The 20,300-nt window shown below is 41.7% G+C and overlaps 1 protein-coding gene across 1 annotated transcript in view; it reads left to right on the plus strand.

Annotated features, from left to right (window-relative positions):
• atp2b3b (ATPase plasma membrane Ca2+ transporting 3b) overlaps nt 1-20,300 on the plus strand; it is a gene marked incomplete at its 3' end in the record, with an annotated part of 49,783 nt that overhangs the window by 7,420 nt on the left and 22,063 nt on the right. Inside the window, 1 exon segment of the mRNA XM_005950646.3 lies at nt 4,088-4,876. Within this exon segment, the coding sequence (XP_005950708.2) occupies nt 4,627-4,876 (250 nt within the window).

A 20,300-nucleotide genomic window follows, 5' to 3' on the forward strand; every position in this document is an offset into this window, starting at 1 on the left:
GGGGAGATGTCTTGCTGCTGAGAGAGGGATTGGAGGAGGGGGGTGTCATATTTGGGACCAATATTTTACATCTTCGATAAAAAGCTCTCTGTCCCACAGCTTGTGGCTCAGTAACATGGACAGGACAGAGAAGTACTGAGCAACAAAGCACCAGAGTAGGGCTGGGAGATATGGAAAACAATTAACTATTTTCATATTGATATATGTCATGATATAAAATACAAGGATGACTTTTTCTCTTCCTTTTTAATTTCAAGTGAGATGTGAAAATATAAGGTCAATTATGGTTTAAATATTATTTCTGTCAGAAGCTGAACATTATAAATGTACTGCAACAACTGTATTTTAAATTAATAACAAGGGTATAAATAGCAAACTAAAGCAAAACCTTTAAGTGTTACAGTGGTCCCTCGTTTATTGCGGGAGTTAGGTTCTAAAAATAACTCGTGATAGGTGAAATCCGCGAAGTAGCCAACTTTATTTTTTACAATTATAGGCTGTAAAACTCCTCATTACACACATTATACACTTTTCTCAGACAGGCATGAGCATTTTCACACTTTTCTCACTTGTTTAAACACTCAAAGTTCAAACCTTCGTAGAAAAATTACTCTAGTATTATAGAATGAAACCAAGGCACCCGCGGTTGCCTTTGACGGTGCAAAACAAGACATTGTTGTGTTTGTTGGGGAGAAAACTTACAGACATACAGTACAGCACTTCAGAGTCACACTGCTAGCGATCGAAGATTTATGTAAATTTGACAAGTTGAACGCATTCTGTACTGTAGAGGAGACACGGCACGAGATTGATTGACAATGGTCTACAGTAGGGGTGGGCGATATAAATGATATACGATAGAAACGATATAAATTTGGCCAATGATAGAGATTTTGACTATATCGCTCTATCGCGATAGCGCAATGTTGATGATGTCATCAAGCTGCACCTGTTTTGGTCGAAAGCATCGCAGCGGCTAAAACCATTATCATCTGCAAATTATGCTCACAGTCATAGCAAAGAGATGAAGCACTTTTGAAATATGGGGAAAGCCAAAAACTGCGCTTCCTCCACTTCCGTAACATTGATTCATTAATGTTGAATTCTCTCGCAGCTGTTCTATTCCCATGTTGTTGCAGTATATTAATAACTAACCTCGTATTGTGGATGAGTAATCTCAGTTGTGCTCCTGACTGAAGTTTGGCCCGTGTATAGCATCCTGCTATGCGATTGCATTTGTCCCCAACCACCAGAATCCCTCACGTTAACTTTTATTGAGTGGAAAAAAAGTTGGCGTTCATCCTCCAGCTTCACTGTGCTAATGTTATACTAACATAGCTGTGTCGCTAGCAATCACATAGCACAATATTATATACCAGGTAGTCCAACTTCAGTAACCCTGCAAACGCCACTGCTGTTTAGTTTTCTGTCTTCATTTATGTTGGAAGTGGTAGCAGAGCTGTACGTTTTAATTAGTTTCAAAAATCTTTCAGTCAGAACATGGTATGAAATGTTTAGGTGTAAACTAGCGAGCTAACTTCCTGTTAACTTCTAACTCCGTTAAATTTAATAAATTCTGTTTTCATGGATGCATGGATGTTAAACTTAATTGTTACACCCGATAAAGCAGCAACGCTGATGATTTTATTAAAGATGAAATAATTTAGACCGTTTTTAACTCTTAGTGTTCGTTTGACTTTGGGACCTGAACAGGATGGAGTTTTGGACCCAGATTACTCCGCGAAGCTCCTCACTATGGCAGCTGTAATGCTCTGACAATCCATCAAGCAGTGTGGCTTACCAAAGTTGTACTAAAAAATCTTTTAACAGTGTTACGTCCGCCCGAAGGGGTCTAGGCATGCGAGTGAGGGGACCAGTAACAAATGAGTCCAGAACAGAATGAAAGGAAAAAAGACAGGTGTTTTTAGTAAATAAAATAGTCTTTATTATAGATAATCTTAACATAAAGAGCCGGCAACGCCGTTTTACCAATAACACTTGGAAAAAGGGAAAAAAAGGTTGCAACAACAAAGAACACAACAACCAAACAAAAACTCCACACCATGAGGAGGCACTTCCAGGCGCCCACAAGCTCACCCTATCACTAGCAGCAGCTAGCTTTACTGCTGCCGAGGCCCACAAGCCCACACTTCTCACCTAAAGCAGCTATACTCTTTCCACAACTCCACACTTCAGGCAGGATAACTACACACCAAGAACACCCCACACTGCTCACAGCTCATCCCCAGCTTATATCTCCGCCCCCGAAATGGATGATACGGCTATTAGTGCACAGGTGTCTAGAAGCTTGTTTGTAAGTAATAACATCCACCTGGTTCCCGTTTTCTGTGAATCCAGTGTTGAGAGCTTCTTCAGTGTGTTTGAAAGCATAGAAACTGCATTACAGTGGCCTGAAGACGTGTGGGGGGTGATGTTGCTGTGTAAATTCACAGGTAGGGCTCAGGAAGCTTGTTCTGGTCTGTCCGGGGATGACTGCCTAGTTTATGAAAAGATTAAAAGTGCCGTCCTCCTAGCCGATGAGCTTGTACCTGAGGCCTATAGGCAGCATTTTCGAGGTTTGGAGTTGGCACAGGGTCAGTCCTACCTTGACTTTGCTCAGGAGAAGGCAAAGCTTTTTGGTAGGTGGTGCTCTGCAAGCCAGGTTAACAGTTTGGGGTCGTTACGTGAGCTCATGCTTGTGGAGGATTTTAAAAACTCTGTTCCTGAGTGTATTGCTCTTTCTTTAAGTGAACAAAGGGTTTCCACATTACAGCAGGCTGCCACACTGGCAGATGAGTTCACCCTAAGTCATAAAATAAATGCTGTAGAATGTGATACCCCTCTGTGCCATAGTACATCTTGGCGAGGTAAGAGTGGGCCAGCTAACAAGGCTGAAAAAGTTGTGGTTTCGAGACCCAAAACGAAGCTTTGTTTCTTCTGCCACAAACCTGGACACCTCGTTGCTAACTGTTTGAAATTGAAACTCAAACAGAAAGCCCACTCAAAGCAAAAAGGGCCTGCTTTGAGAAAAGTTAGTCGTGGTTCTCCGGTCCTCAAAATGATTTGCAGGGAGAAAGATCATGTATAAAACCACCCCTCAGACCTGCATCCCTTGCTAACAAACATGTCTGTGTTTCAGTAAAGCCTGCTAGCTGCCTCCTGGGTTCTCCACATGTGATCGTTCCAAGCCCTGGCTATCACATGGGACACTGTTTTGAGGGTCTGCAGCGACCCTCAGTCCGTATTATGAACCCATTGAGATGGGGTTGGCAGCTTCCGCAGGCAATGCCTAACCGTTGCTATGGGGTTTGGTAGGTGGAAAGCCTGCAATTTGGTGATGCAACGGTTACGGACTTGATTAGTTGTTTTGGTTATCATAATTATGTGACAAACCACGGGTTTGTATTTATGGGAGGGGGTGTTACGGCCCTAGCTGGGCCTCCTCCTGAAGGTGCCTGTGTGGGCGTGTCCCACCACCTCTTCTGCCTGAGGTGCCACCTTTCCCTTTTGTGCAGCTGACTCTCGTCAGTAATTAAAGAGATTTAAGCCCAGGGAAAGGTGAGCTCTGGGCCAGAGTGCCATTAGTGTGGTTGCAGCTAGTGAGCTGAGTGTTTGGTGTATTTGCAGTTAGTGAGCTGCTCTCTCTTTTTGACATAGGTTTTACTTTATTGACCAACGCCTGAGTTTTGTTTGTTTTCTTAAATGGTGATAGCGGCTTGTCCGTCTCTATTAGTTGAGCTACTTTAATAAAACTCTTTAATTTAACCCTTTTGCCTCCTTGACTCCTTTTTCTGACCTGGACACTTTTTGTTACTTCCCCCTCACTGCCTAGACCCCTCAGGGGAACGTAACACTATATGGGTGATGATCTTTGGTTTTTGCGTTTCAGGGTTTTATTGTGACTTTTTCCTCTTTGTACATTTATTTATGTTAAGATTAATGCTTTCATTTTTAACTGTTGCATAGAAAGCACCAGTTTTGCATCTGACTCTGCCGACTTGCCCCGAGAAATGATTTGATGTAATCTCAATGACTGAGACTGGTAGAACAGGCTGGTAATTTCTCTCTCTCTCTCTCTTGCTCTTAGGTCCTGGTGTAGCTACCTCTGAACTGGCTCCACATCCTGTCTCTTATTTATCAGCCGCCTTTGCCTTGATCGCCCCTCTCTCCATCCATTCATCATCACTTCATCCCCATCAGTAAGCCCAACAGCTGGTCCACCTGACCGTACCTGCACCTGTCCATGGACTGGCCGTGACTCTGGAGGGAGGGGGACAGAAACAAGGAAAGAGTTGAGTCGCAGAGGAGACGACGGAAGAGAAAGCTGGATTCATTCAGATGTCACGCTTCTGAAGTGGCCCTGCTCGCTGTCCTTCACCCCCTCATCCTCCTCTTCAGCCTTCTTCAGTTATGGAGATTTAAAGGAGCAGTGAGAGACTATTGCCAAGACATTAAAGTGAAAAAAATACATATTACCCTGATATAAAATCATTTTTGAATAAAACATTTAGTCAGAAATAGGACTGTTGAGCACATGAACAACCCTCCAGAATCCAAACCAAAGGGGGCCTGAGTAGACAACGGAGAGAAAGAAAATCACACACACACACAAAACCTTTTACTGACATGTCAACAACAGCCACAATGGGTGAAATGGCAAACAGCGCTGTGGAGTTTTACCCCAAAGGGACACGAGGTGGGGGTGGAGGAGGAGGAAGGGCAGATGGCAGCCATGCAGGGGGAGACTTTGGGGTCACAGTGAAGGAGCTCAGGGAGCTGATGGAGCTCCGAGGGGCTGATGCCCTACAGAAGATAGAGGACAGCTATGGAGACACAGAGGGTCTCTGTCGGCGACTACAGTCCAATACCACTGATGGTGAGCAGACATGGGTGTAGAAATGGTTCAGTGGGAAGAATTGATAACAAAAGAAGACGTGCCTAGATGGATGAATGGGCTGGTGGAGGAATGGTACAGTGGATGAGTAGGTGGTTGCTGGTTGGATGAATTTATAGAGCAGAAGATGGAGGATGAATGAGATTGTACTCTTGATTGGAGTCAAACACAGGCACCAGTGCATCAGTGGGGATCAGTGTTGGGCAAGTTACGTTGAAAAAGTAATTAATTATAGTTACTAGTTACTTCTTCAAAAAAGTCACTGAGTTAGTAACTGAGTTACAAGATTCTAAAAGTAATTAATTACTTTAAAAGTAACTACCGCATTATAAAAAAAAGTTTAACCCTCTGGGGTCCAGGGTATAATTGGCCATTTTAACCACTTTTGATTTTACCTCTACATTTCTCCTTTAAAAACGATTTACTTTGCCTTGTTTGGTATCATCCGTTTCAGCACAACCTCGCGTGTCTGAATTTACAGTTATGTTTTCATTTTGACATACTGTATTAACACAATTGATCTAAAATCAGACAAAAAACATAAAATCCGAGTAGAAACAACCACAAATATGTTTAATGAATCATATTTCAGAACTTTAAATGTAAATATAAATTGTCAATTTTAAAATCATATGCACAAGTTTTGCAAACAACAAAGTTATTAGCAGCCATTTACCTTTTACCCCATTTTTTAATAACCATTTCAAACTATTTACATAACAATTAGCTGTTCTGCATTCAATAGGATGCTACCTAAATTATTTGTGCCACTCCCAAAAAAATAATTTCTGTCCACTATAAAGGAGAACATCACAACCTGATACCTGCAGGTCTGACAGCAGCAGGTGTGTCACTCATCCTGTTTTTTATCTGGAGACAGCAGTCGCCTCATTGTTCTGACACACAACACAAAACTATCCACAACACTACACACTAACTACACAAGACAACACATTAACTACACACTCCAAACACGCTAAACGTCACAAATCTCTCACATCTCAAAACTCTCTCTCTCTCTTTTTCTGCTGTCTTTCTTTCTCTCTCTCTCGTGGTCACTCCTCAATCTTCCCCCTCTTCCTAAACAACCAAATGTCATGTTGCCATATTATTTTTTTATTGGTTGACATGGTGTATTTTTTTTTTGTTGTTTTTTTGGGGCATATGCAGAGAGTGCTTGCTAGTGATGTCCTTAAACAGTAAACATGACGAAATTATTCAGGACAAAAACACTCGTATATATTGTTTATCATGACTCTAGTTTTACACAATTTAAAAACTGGTATATATCACCTTGTTGCTTTGTCATCTTGAACGGGTCATGTGATTGGCTTACCACGACTACTTTATTCTTCCTCAGTCAAGCAGCAGCACTCATGCGATTGTTTTGCCCCCCTGAGCTCCAGGTGTGGTGCAAAAAAGTGATCGTCGGGCAGAAAGTGATTGCCATCTGCGGGACCACGCGCAGCTGCTTAAAGCTGTAGTGCCCAGATTACTTACATGGACAGCTACTTCCATGCAACTGATATAAGGTGCGGTAAGCTGAAGACAGTTTCAACCGTCTGTTTGTTGAAAAATAGTAACGCGACCGCACCGCATTTTCTTGTTAGTAACGGTAACGCCGTTGTAACGATAGAAATAGTAATTAGTTAGATTACTCGTTACTGAAAAAAGTAACGCCGTTACTTGTAACGCCGTTATTCCCATCACTGGTGGGGATTCTGTCTCATCATCATTTGGCATCATTTGGCCAACAGAAACAGATTAGGTGTGGTCACCAGTCATTTTAGAACAAAGCCACCTTTTATTTTAACAAGCTACGAACATATACTAAAACTGCTAATGATGTTTATTGTTGTGCGCAATATCAATACACAAATGAGTGCAACACATGTTAGATGAATTCTGAATTAAGTGCTGGTGCCTCCATTTTCCTGTAGTTGTAATCCTGACCTTGGAAGGCAGCTTCTGGTTGAGGTGCGTGTAAAGAGAATATGGGCGGATGGTCTGATTGGTGAAGGGATGATGGGATTATATTGGATGGGTGAATGGGAAGCTGATAGAGTAAATCAATAAATGGATGAACTACAATCTCTAACAGTATACCTGCAAGGGTGTCTGGTGGTTTAGGTGCAAGTCTATTATGTTTGTCTAACAACTGTTAACAGTCAAGGAGGCAAAAGGAAAAATAATCATTTTCATAGGCTGCCAGTTACCAGGACATGCTAATAAAATAACCTTTAATTTTTATGATGCCCAAATGTTGTCTCGCAGGTGTTGAAGCTGTTCAGCTATACCTGTGTTTGCTTAGTGTTTTTCCTGTCTTATTCACATCAGTGAAGTTAGCCTTAATATACCTCTCTGTATTACTCATTTTGGTGGTTTGTGCAAATACTGAACATCACAACATTCATGAAGTTAGGGTTGATTGCAGGACGGTTATAAACCCTCACTCACTAAAGTAATACATTCAGGCCATCAAGATAAGAAGCACTTTAACTTATATCTGTTCTTATATTGTTGTTGTTGTTATTATTATTATTATTATTTACAGATTTTCCATTTTAGTTCAAGAGGCTTAACAAAAGTATTAACTGTTTAGCCTGTTTACTGTTATTTTTGAGAACCCAATAGATTGACAGGTTTATTTTGGTTTTTCAGCATAATAAAGGCCTCCTTTTAGATCTCTTTGGACTTCCTTTTGAGAGTTTAATTAAACAGCTAATGCAAGTACAACTCTTCTTTTATCTGCTTAATGTGTCATTGAGTCTCAGGGTTCTGGCCTCACCTGGCCACGGATGTGCTTGTCATTTCTTTTGAGCCTTTCAAACAAAGGTGTAGATTTGGTTTTGCCATTGGTGGGGACGGATGATTCAACCACCGAACCCTGCCCTGATTCTTTTTTTTTCTTCCTTTTTGTTTTTGCTTCTTGATAAAAAAGGAGAAATATACTTGCTTACATATGTTATTCTACATGCTTTTAAACCATTTAAAATTAAAATTCATAGTTTTATATGTGAATTATATAATGATAAATTACTATTAAACAAATGACTAAGTATTTTAGGCTTTAGTTTACTTCAGCCATATTCCAGACAAATCAAGTATCATACAAAAATAAAAATAGAGTCATGACAATAAAAGAATATGACTTTAAGGACTTAACAACATTACTTCAGTTATAGTACACCAACATCTCTTATACATTAGCACTAAGGGAACACTGAATGACCTGGTGGTTTTTGTCCATAAAACTACTCATCTAAGATTACCACAAAGTAACAGATCTCTCAGCAAAATTATGCAACATTTTAGACACACCATGCTGATGAGTCAAACATCTGTAATGTTTGTAGGGTGAGTGCATTTTTAAAACAATTTGGGCAAACTGCACTACAAGGTGGAATATTTGCAAAATCATAACTACCTCATGATATTTTGTCTCAAAAATTAACCCTATGAATACGTCAGTGCCATTAGGATGAAATTATTGTGTCACCAACATTTTAACGTTAGACATATAATGTTAACAGCCTCTGTAAACTAATATCCTGGCTCGCTCGAGGCTGCCGTTTTCTCTGACAGTTTCAATCAAAATTAGAAATGCTACTCTGGGAGACTGAAATAACTAATAGTGATGCCTGTTGTGCAGTTAGTTTCCAAAACACGTTATTCGTGGTTACATACAATTTTAGACTGATGTGGGCCATAGCCTATAGCATAGCCTGTAACGTTATTATGACGGACACATTTTATGAGTGAACTTAACTTTAAGTGACTTACAGGTTTCTTTGAAACACTCTCTTATATCCAGCTTCTTCCTTGTTGCTGCCGTCCTCCTCTCCTCCTTGCAGGTCCTGGCAGCGCAGGCTTGCAGCTGATAAAACTAAACAGAGCTCCCTGAAAAGCACAGCCAATCACATTGGCCATATTTGTCACATGAGGTAGGACTCCAGTAGAGAACGTAATTTAACTCTTTCTGCACCGTCAGGTGAACGAGACGTTGACAGATCGTTTTTCTTTTTTTCAATAGGTTTTGTTTTTCTTTACTCGAAGAGATCAAATTATTGGTGGGGACGATTCAGTAATCGCTGGATATTGGTGGGGACGTGTCCCTTCCGTCCATGCCAAATCTACGCCCTTGCTTTCAAATTTGACAAATGTTTTGTTATGTTTTTTTGTCTTTGAATTCGTTTGCTTTTTTTAACTGCCCGTTTTTCAAGTTTGCAGGTCTTTCACACCTGCTAGGCTTACAGCTTGTTTTTGCATGTTTAAAGTAGTTTTGAATGAACTGCAAAGTGCATTGACACAAATGAAAAGCACCAACAGTGTTTTCCTTTCTCTCTTTTGTCAACTCAGTTAGCCATTGTCTTTCTTAGATGTGAAGAGCTGCACACTAAAAACTCTCAAACTGAGATAAGTAGAGGCTGAAATTGGGACAAATTTATTTCGACTTTTTAGTGATTTTTTCTGCATTCTATATTAGGTTTTAAACTGCTAATTTACAAAGAGGTGTTAAATGAGTCTGTTGCTTATCATAAAAAAACGACTAATGAGAACAGTGATAAATTAGGCTTATTAATTTATTTGTGGTATGATTTCAGTATTTGGTATCAGCAGATACCTGAAGCCAAAGTGCCAATATCATCAGTACAGAACTGGAAAAAGTTGGATTGGTGTATATTGGAGATTAGTTATCGCTAATGTTTGATTATTTGTGGACTTAAACAATGAATAAATAGGATGTTTTGAAATAACTTAAAACTATTTTTTTAAAGGAACAATGAGTTTGGGTAATAAACTATTTGATAATTAGACTGTGATAAAGCTACGCAGCAGAGTGGAGTCCAACAATGGTAGGAAGTAGGACAGGACCTCCTGGGGCCTAGATACTAGTGACTGGAGAGATGATGAGGTGTAGATGGGGAGGCAGGTGGCATGAATGAGAGTCTGAAAGGTAGAATGACAGAGGAGCACAGAATTAAGGCACAGAGAACAGAGAAAGCTAACTGGCTTGCAGAAGGTGGGCAAGCAAATTAATGGACCAGAGTGATGACAACAGAATTGAGTTTGACAGCTTGAGAAAGGAGACGTGATGTAACAAATTGACTTGCCTGGTGGCGGTAACTTGCCAGAGTTGCTGATGGTTTATCATATTTACAACATTATATATTATCAGCAATATATAATAATATCAATATTCATGTAATATTCTAAATTTAAACATTGATGGTATAAAAGATGGATATAGCCACCATAATGCCATCTATAGGTTTGTGAGAACTCGTTCTGAAGCGTTAAGATGAGTGTTTTTTGGCAACAACAGCTTTGTGTTTTGAAACCAAATATGGCAGCTCTGACTGTGAAGCTGCTTGCTCATTGGTTAACAACTTCCCAATTACAAGCCATTAGTCAATGATCAGATCCTTGGTCTGCTCCTCCTTTCTGGCATGTATAATGACTAAAAATTGCAAAATGACCTGAATGTTTTATTCAGTATGTGGAAATAATATCTCAAATCATGTTAATATCTTGGGAGAACTTGGCGGTTGATGGAGGTGAAGTTAATAATAATAATAATAAAAGTTCATCATTGTTGTTAGATATCTCACCTTTTTGTTATATTTAATGTTAGTTAAACCACTAACATTAGCCACCATGCCTCCAGTCTCACACTAACTGCTATTGGAGGCATGGTGGGCACCGTGTGAGATTAGGCCGTTACAGAGGCACAAACTCCTGCCATTTTGTGAAAGACAAGGGTATCAGTCATGTTTAATGTTGTTAACTAGCGAGGTCCAGAAAAAGATATAAATAGACAATGGCAACCAAGTGTTTTATGGTTTACTGCCTGTTTATGCTGTCTCAGTTCGACCTAGCAACACCAACAACATTACTCCTCTTTTGCTTTGTCTTTTTTATAACTATAAAGAAGAAGCTTGTGTACAGTTGTACACAACTGTACACAAGTTGAGCATTAGACAAATTGCTCAGACTGATCAACATCATAGTAACAGGAAAACAAGGCTTTAAATTTGGACATCAGTCCTTCTTCTCAGTGTGTAATAAACTGTCGCTTATCATAACACAGTAGTGAAAGTTAATTGATGTGCACAATGGCCATTTTTGTTCACAACCCACAGGGATGTGGTAAGTTGTCATTGTTAGGTTGAAGTCATTAGTTTTGTCACGGCTGCCGAGGCGAGCCGTGTGGAGTTAGAAGAAGGACCCAAGATGCAGGCAGTGGATGAGATGCCGGTGAGTTTATTTACACAGTGGTGAGAAGGCAAAACAGGCAAGAGGGAAGACAAAACTAAAGACCTGAACTGGGAAAGCTAAATGACAAACCTGAGATGAAACAAAAAGGGAAGCGAGGCAGAGAGACGAGCAGGACACCGAGGAACACAGACTGACACGGCGTTACATAGACGAACCGGCAACAGGCAGGAGAACACACAGGGCTTAAATACACACACCAGTAATCAGGGGATGAGAGACAGGAGGGCAACACAGCTGGGAGGAATCTGAGCTGACGGGACAGGGGAAACGTAAACTGAGCACACTCACATATGACACAGACCTTCACAATAAAACAGGAAACTCAGACACATGGAACCAGACAAGACATTGAACTAAACAGACAGATTCACAAACAGATGGGGTGACACCATAGACAGACAGATACAGACGCGGACTCAGAGGCAGACTGAATATAACACATAGAACTTAAACAATCATCATCAAGAAAATGATAACGAACTAAAAGCGCTGGGTCACCGACCCAGGACCATGACAAGTTTGCCATGGAGATTAGCAGCCAACACACCCCTCAAACCTGAGGTGTGCCCACTGCCCAATATTAATACTGTGCAGTACTGTAGTGCGGTTGCAATGCAAAAAAAAAAAAAAAATAGATGTAATGCTAAGTAGTAAAAATGACATTATTTTTCTGTTTGGTCACTGTAGAAGGTAATTCGTTCCGCTGCTACTTATATAGCCTTATTCTGCAACATGGCCTGAGATACACTGCATCTCAGGAGGAGGCGGGGAGCTAGGCTTGAGTGAATGGTGTAGGTGTTGGTGGAGATGGAATTGAACCAAATTGCATATTCAAAGATTTGCCCCTATTCAGGGACACGGAGGTTTACTTTTACACACGTATAATTCATGGCAGAGTATGAAACCTTTAAATATGTAATGTCAGCGCTTATCACACTTTGGTAGGGTTGCCCAGGTAGAATGATGTCTGGCTCAAGTGTATTTTGAGCTTTTATCTTTTTATACACTATAGTGAACAGCTGATCTGTGATTAACTTAGGAAAAAACATTAACTAGGAATTAATTTTGTCACAGTTATATTGATAGTTCTGCTAACCAGCTAGCCCTCCCTGCCCCTCTCAGGTGTTTAAACTGATTCAGCTGCTTATTCAGAAAGACTTTAGCAGACAAACGGAGATCGACAATGCCAGGAGACAAACTTTAACTTAATAAATAAGTGTTTCCCCCAGAATTAGATTGTATTGCATTTGCATGTGTGTTCCTGTGCATGAGAGAAAGGCGCACACACACTTTCTTAAATGAATTCATAATGCTACCAATATATTGTAACATGATAATAATGGTAAATGGCCTTTATTTGTATAGCGCTTTACTAGTCCCTAAGGACCCAAAAGTGCTTTACACATCCATTCATCCACCCACTGGTGATGGCAAGTTGTAGCCACAGCCACCCTGGGGCGCACTGACAGTGGCAGGGCTGCCGGACACTGGCACCACCGGGCCCTCTGACCACTACCAGTAGGCAACGGGGGAAGTGTCTTGCCCAAGGACACAACGGCCGAGACTGTCCAAGCCGGGGTTCGAACCGGCAACCTTCCGATTACAAGGCAAACTCCCAACTATTGAGCCACGATCGCACGATAAAAACAATAATAATAATAACAATAATATTATAACAATAATCAGGTGTTTGTCTTATGAGTTCTTCCCATTTCATCTTTATAGTCTTGCACTGCCACTGGCAACAGTATTCCTCTTTTCGTTCTGCAGACTCAGTGAGCTACAACACAGCACCGTTGGCTCTCCAGCCGGTTCAGGTTCTGGTTAGACTGACCTTCCAACTTGCAGCAGAAATCCAAATCCAATATAGCAGAACAATTGCCATCGCCAGCTGCATTTCAAATGGTGGACGTTCAAATTGGCTACAACACAGACCTTATGTTAGCTGGTAACCAGTTTATTCAAAATAAAAGTTTGTGTATTATTCCAAACTATGTTGATTATATCTTGTCTCTGATAAAAAAAAGAACATGCAAAGTGTGTGTGTGAGAAACACTAAACAAGTCAGCTGATCTTTTCATACAACTAACTGATTAAGCAACTACCGTAATTGTCGGGCTATAAGCCGCTACTTTTTGCACAAGCTTTGAACCCTGCGGCTTTTAGTCAGGTGCGGCTTTTCTATGGATTGTCCATGAGCGGATTTGTTTTGTTTGTTCCACTGTTGTACGGCACTACGTTGCCTGGCGGAAGGATCGGGGTTCAAGAGTGGTATGTTGGTCACATGTCCATCCGCCAGGCAACGTAGTGCCGTACGAAGTAGCACGAAAAACAAACTTCAAAGTAGCGCTACGCGTTCAGCTGGAGGCCTGGATGATGTGCGGCGATAAACTTGCAAAAAGCAAGTTATGCCCAACTCCACCATTGGATTCTGACAGCGTGGAAAAGTGTGAAAACATCCATGATCACCAACGGATTTCGAAGGGCTGGACTGCTGCATGATGGAGGACACCGCCACGGCCCTTCTGAGGGTGTTCGACTCTGACACTGACAACGAGGATTTGTTTGGTTTTGAAAGTGACAACGAAGGAAAGAAGCTGGAGAGTGGATGACGAAGCCATCCTGAGCCTGTTCGTTTCCGACACTGGAGAAGAGGACTTTGGTGGTTTTAGTGCGCAGGAAGAAGAGAAAGATGGTGGTGAATGACTGACTTTTCTTCTTGTTAAAGCCGTGTCACTGCACCTGAGCCTAAAAGGTAGTCTGAATCTATTTTTCTGGTGTGCTGTAGGTTATTGTTATGTACTACATTTGTTACTCATTTATGAAGCACAGTACATGTTTTGTACTTGTAATTACCGCTACTTGTACATATTAGAGATGGCACGATACCACTTTTTTATGTCCGATACCGATACCGATATCATAAATTTGGATATCTGCCGATACCGATATGAATCCGATATAGTGTTTTTTAATCAACAAAACTGTTTTTTTAAAATATCTTGCTGCATTTTGCAAGTCTGCAAGTTCATACTCAAGTTTAAAACAACAACTACACTAAAGCTATTCTGTTATACCTGTATGCAAAAAAAATTTCATAGTTCAGCAATACTGATCAATCTAATAAACTTAAACCTACACCATCATCCCTATTCTGGTATTTTAAAGAGTACTTAGCGTAAATATTAAGCAACCTAACTAATAGGGTTCCAACTCCCAGCAACAACAAAAATAAATAAATAAAAAATAGGGAACCACCCCTCACGCGCCACCTCATGATGCTTAATCGACGTAATCAACCTTAATTTGATGCAGTGTGAAAAAAAATGCACAGAAATCAATTATTTTTCAAGAAATTTTAAATAGATTCAACATCTTTCTTCAACAAAATTGCAGACTGCACAGATGGTACCTTCCCAAAGTAAAAAGTACTATAGCTTACTAGGGTATATATATTAGACTTAATAGTCACTATATACAGTAATTGACTTCTATTCATTTTGCATCAAATTAAAACTTTGGGTGTCAGATAATTATTTATTAAAAGCTCGACATTTTAAATGAGAATAAGAAAGAAAAGTATGTCTTAGGGCATGAACAGTGAAAAGGGGGCACAATCGGCCCCCCTGGCTAAACTTTGCTAGATCCGCCCCTGCACAGTTACCAGCCGTCAGCTACGTAGAAAAAGATCCTGGTGTAGAAAGTAATATTAAATAAATTCTAACAACAGCTTATCAAGCTTAAACGTGCTGCTGTTGTTCAGCCGCTGGTTTGCTCTTTCTGGTGCGAAGTGGGCCAAAAACAAAGACGGACTCGCGACAGAAAAGCTGATCAGCTGATCATTTAAGCAGTTTCACGATTGAAGTACCAGCCGGAGAGCGAGAGGCAGTCGCTCGTTAAGCTTAGCGTGGGAATGCTTTACAAACATTCAGAGATGGACTTACACGCTTGCTTTACTTCTCTCGGGGATAACTTTGTCGGAGATGAAATGCTAGCGGAGATGAAATGCCAGGTTGCTAGCGAAGCTCCACATGCTATCCAGACCACCGACAGGTCCCGCATGCCACAGCTGCTCTATCACGTGATGCACACTGCTCCAACTGCTAACGTTCTGCGGTGAGTTACGGCGTGTTGCAAGTTTTGTGAGGTGCTTTCGTGATATTTAATGGATCGGATTACATTTTTTATTTTTCTCCGATATCCGATCCAGTCATTTAGGTCAGTATCGGACCGATACCGATACGTAATATCGGATCGGTCCATTTGTACATATACCTAAAAAGTTATGCAAATATGTACCCATAACTTGTTTTTCAAAATATTAATAAAAGGGTGTGTCTCCAAACAGCCATCTCTTTCCTGACAATTCGCTTTGTGCATATTCTCTTACATATGATAAGTCAACATTGAAACACCTGCGGCTTTTAGTCAGGTGCGGCTAATGTATGTACAAAACAGGATTTTCCCCTGATTTTAGCTTGTGCGGCTAATATTCAGGTACGCTTTTGTAGTCCGGGAAATACGGTAATTTCTTCTGCAGTGTTTAAATTTCATGCAGTCTCTTTTTCTGACACACATGATTCCCAAAGATCAAGTTATAATGAATTTGCCAAACTAGATTTTGGATATTTGTGTCTTTAATATTTTTGAATGTGTAGATGCGCACACTTGTGTATTCTACCAGGGGTGTGGTACCACACTACGCCCACTCCTTCAACTAGTTTGTAACCTAGCAACACAACGGCAGAGAGAAGTTGGCTTGGGAAGTCAGCAAGAGAGAGTGAAAGAAGAGTGAGATGGTGATGAACAGAGAGAGGTGAATAGAGCAAGAAGTTAGAGAGAGAGAGTGTGTGTGTGTACTCAAGTGTAAGTAAAATCTGTGAGATGTGTGTGTAAGAATGAGAGACAGAGAAGAGAGATTGAAAAAACACGAGAGGGGTGGTGGGTGTTGAGCTACAGTAAGTCTGTGTTGAGTGTTGCTAATTTGATACTGTGAGCTGGGCAGGAGTCAGTGCAGCAAGTCCCAACAAACCTAATGCAAAAACACACACATAAATACACACACGGTCACTCTCTCCCTCTCTGACACGGTGTCATGTATCTGCAGATGTCCCTACAAAGCACAGTTGGCAAACAACACACAAACACACACACACAAATGGTGATCTCCACACACTTTGACCATCTTCTCTTGCACTGTGCTCGCTTTCACAAATCACATATGGTGTCATCTCAAAGCAGCCAAAGTGCAAACACACATGAAGAAAGATGCTCCTATCCCCACCTTGTAATGATCTGCTTAAAAACTTGTGGCTGATAATTTCCATGAAATATTTTCTGCTCCAGATCTGACACACCAACAAAAGCTGCTTCTTATGCTCTCTATGATTACAATCACGGCGAACATAGAGCTGGAATGTGTATTGACAGATCAGATTGGAGACTATGGGTATATACAGTGTTGAACAGACACACCAGGGAAAACACACCACACAAGTATACATTATGATGCAGTTAATGCTGAACATCATCTGTAACATGATCCACCGATCAGCATGGAAGCACTCTCTCTCTCTCACTTACGCACAGTGTATCGATACTAGAACACTGCAGTGTGTGACCATTATACCAAGACTGAAGACATGGAATGGGAGAAGAAATGATGAGAAAGAGGGCATAAGATAAACTGTGTGTGTGTGGGTGTGTGTGTGTGTGTGATGTGGTTGAGGAGGAAAAGCTAGAACAGCTTGCCGCATTGTCAAGGACACATCAAGGGGAGATTGAGTGAGGGAGAAAGAGAGAGGAGGAGGAGTAGAGAGTCTATGGAATAGAATGAAGAGGTGGGACTAATAAAAGGAGGATACAATTACTCAGCATAAGGTCACCTGTTTTCTGTCTGTCTCTCTCTCTCTCTCTCCTGCAAGCACGCTGGAGCAGGATGTCTAAAAACACACACATGCATGCACGCACACAAGTCAGCCAACCACAGTAGCATACAAATTGCCATTTCCTATCCCCCGCGGCCAATCACAAAACAAAAAAATGATTCTGTTTCAAACCTACCATGCAGGAGAAATGACATCACCTGTTGCTGGGCAGAAACCTCTTAGAGACAGGAAGCCCTGGTCCTGATGTCCTAGTCACTATGGAAACGGAATCATTTAGGGAGGGGAGAGGAGGGTGAGTATGGAGATGTATTACCTTCATAGATGGATGGTTGTAGTCAGTAGTTTGCGTACACTCATCATGGGCATAAATGTCATGGTAAATTTGAGCCTTTGATTACAGGGTGGAATGGCTGTACAGCATACAGCTTTAATTACTTTTTAAAGAACTGGCTGCACAATTTTAAATGTAAATTTAATTAGGATTTTCTCTAATTCACACAGGATCAAAAATACATAGAGCTCCCATTAATATTTGTTTAAATATCTCTAAGCAAGTTGAACCTTAACACTTTTGGTAGCCATCAACAAGCTGCTGGCACAATTCTTGGATAGTCAAAGGAGCTTGCAAAGAAAAGCGTCTGGACTTCTTTAAGTTGCTTGAAGACGTTTCACCTCTCATCCGAGAAGCTTCTTCAGTTCTAAGGTCAAATGGTGGAGAGTCCCAGATATAAACCTAGTGGGAGTAACCCCCCACAGAGGGACAAAAGGACCCCCTGATGATCCTCTAATCGCCTGAGCCAAGGTGTGAAACTGGGTGTGGGTCCCAATCAGCCAGAGTTTCGGGTGTGTTCATTGTGAAACCTGGCCCCACCTTATCATGCGAATTCCTGAGGTCAGATGGCCCAGGATGTGAGTGGGCGTTAAGGCGTCTGGGAAGGGATCTCAAAACTGGATTATAGATGGCAGAGAGTTGGTGTCGTAAACCCCCGCCTCTGTTCAAAGATGGTCGCTCACAGTGGACATAGATGGCTTCTTTCACTCCTCTTTCAAACCATCTGTCCTCTCTGTCCAAAATGTGAACATTGGCATCCTCGAAAGAGTGTCCTTTATCCTTAAGATGCAGATGGACTGCTGAGTCTTGTCCTGTGGAGGTGGCTCTTCTGTGTTGTGCCATGCGCTTGTGAAGTGGCTGTTTGGTCTCTCCAATGTAGAGGTCTGAGCATTCCTCGCTGCACTGTACAGCATACACCACATTGTTTGTGTTTTGGCGTTTTGTCTTTCGGGTGAACCAGTTTCTGTCTGAGCGTGTTGCTGGGTCTGAAATACACTGGGATGTCATGCTTGGAGAAAACTCTCCTGAGTTTCTCTGATACACCGGCTACATAGGGGATGACAATGTTGTTGCGTCTGTCCTTCTTATCCTCCCTCGCTGGTGTCTGGTCTTCTTTTCTGTGCCTCTTTGCTGACTTTAAGAACGCCCATTTAGGATAGCCGCACGTTTTGAGTGCTTCCTTTACATGTGTGTGTTCCTTCTTTTTTCCTTCAGGCTTAGAGGGAACATGTTCTGCCCGGTGGTGTAGGGTCCTAATTACTCCAAGTTTGTGTTCCAGAGGGTGATGGGAGTCAAAGAGGAGGTACTGGTCCGTGTGTGTGGGCTTCCGGTAAACTTCGATGTTGAGTTTGCCGTTCTCTTCAATGTGCACAGCGCAGTCCAGGAAAGGCAAACAGTTGTCCTTTGTGTCTTCCCTGGTGAACTTGATGTTTTTATCCACAGCGTTAATGTGCGCAGTGAAGGATTCCACTTCTTGTGTCTTGATTTTGACCCAGGTGTCGTCCACATATCTGTACCAGTGGCTGGGTACTCTTCCTTTGAAAGAGCCAAGAGCCTTCCTTTCCACTTCCTCCATGTAAAGGTTGGCTACAATAGGTGACACGGGGGAGCCCATGGCACAGCCATGTTTTTGTCTGTAAAAGCCTTCGTTGTACTTGAAATATGTAGTGGTGAGGCAGAGGTCTAACAGTGTGCAGATCTGATCGGGTGTGAAGTTGGTCCTGTCCTCCAAGGAGCTGTCTTCTTGTAGTCGTTTTCTGACAGTCTCCACGGCCTCCGTGGTGGGTATGCAAGTGAAGAGAGAGACTACATCAAAGGACACCATGGTTTCATCTGGATCCAGGGTAAGTTTCTGGACCTTGTCGGTGAAGTCGGTGGAGTTCTTGATGTGGTGTGGGGTGTTCCCCACGAGAGGCGCAAGGATGGTAGCAAGGTGTTTAGCAATGTTGTAAGTGGCTGAGTTTATGCTACTGACTATGGGTCTGAGTGGGACAGCTTCCTTGTGGATCTTAGGAAGTCCATAGATGCAGGGTATGGCATCCCCTGGGTAAAGGCGGTGATATGTAAGGCGGTCAATAATTTTGTCCTTTTCAAAGTCTTGAAGGCAAGCTATAACTTTCTTTTTGTAGCTGCTTGTGGGGTCTCGCTTTAGGGCTTCGTAGGTATTGTTGTCACTGAGGAGAGTAGTGATCTTTGTATGGTAATCTGTAGTGTTTAGGACCACGGTGCATCTTCCCTTATCAGCTGGTAAAACAGTGATGTTGTGGTCTTTGCTCAGGGAAGCGACGGCCTTCTTTTCCTGTATTGTGAGGTTGGATGGAGGGACTTTGGCACTGGAGAGCGTGGCTGAGACTTTCATCCTGATTTGCTCTGCTTCTGTCTGTGATAATTTATTAATCCGTATGGCAGATTCTGTGGCTGTGATGAGGTCCACTATGGGCAACTGTTGTGGAGAAATGGCAAAATTGAGTCCTTTGGCTAATACTCTCTTTTCAGGTTCAGTGAGAATCCTGTCTGAAAAGTTCTTAACCCATTTCTCCTGACTGGCATCAGGTGTGTTTTCTTCTCTGGGTTGTGTAGGTTCAGGATGAGGAGTGTGTGTTTTTGAAAGCAAGGTGTGAAATTTCCTGCGTTGTCTTTCTTTTCCTTTAGAGTGTTGGGCCCGCTGAGCCTTGTCCACAAACTTGTAAACCTCTTCTAAGATTGGAGAGGGTAGAAGGATTTCCAGTTCCTGCAGGGTCTGGCTGATCTTGATCTGGAGGGCATCTATGGTGAAATGGACCTGTCTTATCCTTTCACTTAAAAGGTGATTTTGTGCTCTCTGTAGAATCAAGTCTGCTCTGTATCCCCTGACAGTGGATCCAAGGCGCAGGCTCTTAGGAACAACTCTGCTTGTCTCTGGTTCCAC

The sequence above is a fragment of the Haplochromis burtoni genome, unplaced genomic scaffold (genome assembly GCF_018398535.1).
Source record: "Haplochromis burtoni strain Fernald_Lab_line unplaced genomic scaffold, NCSU_Asbu1 Contig_816, whole genome shotgun sequence".
Taxonomy (NCBI): domain Eukaryota; kingdom Metazoa; phylum Chordata; class Actinopteri; order Cichliformes; family Cichlidae; genus Haplochromis; species Haplochromis burtoni.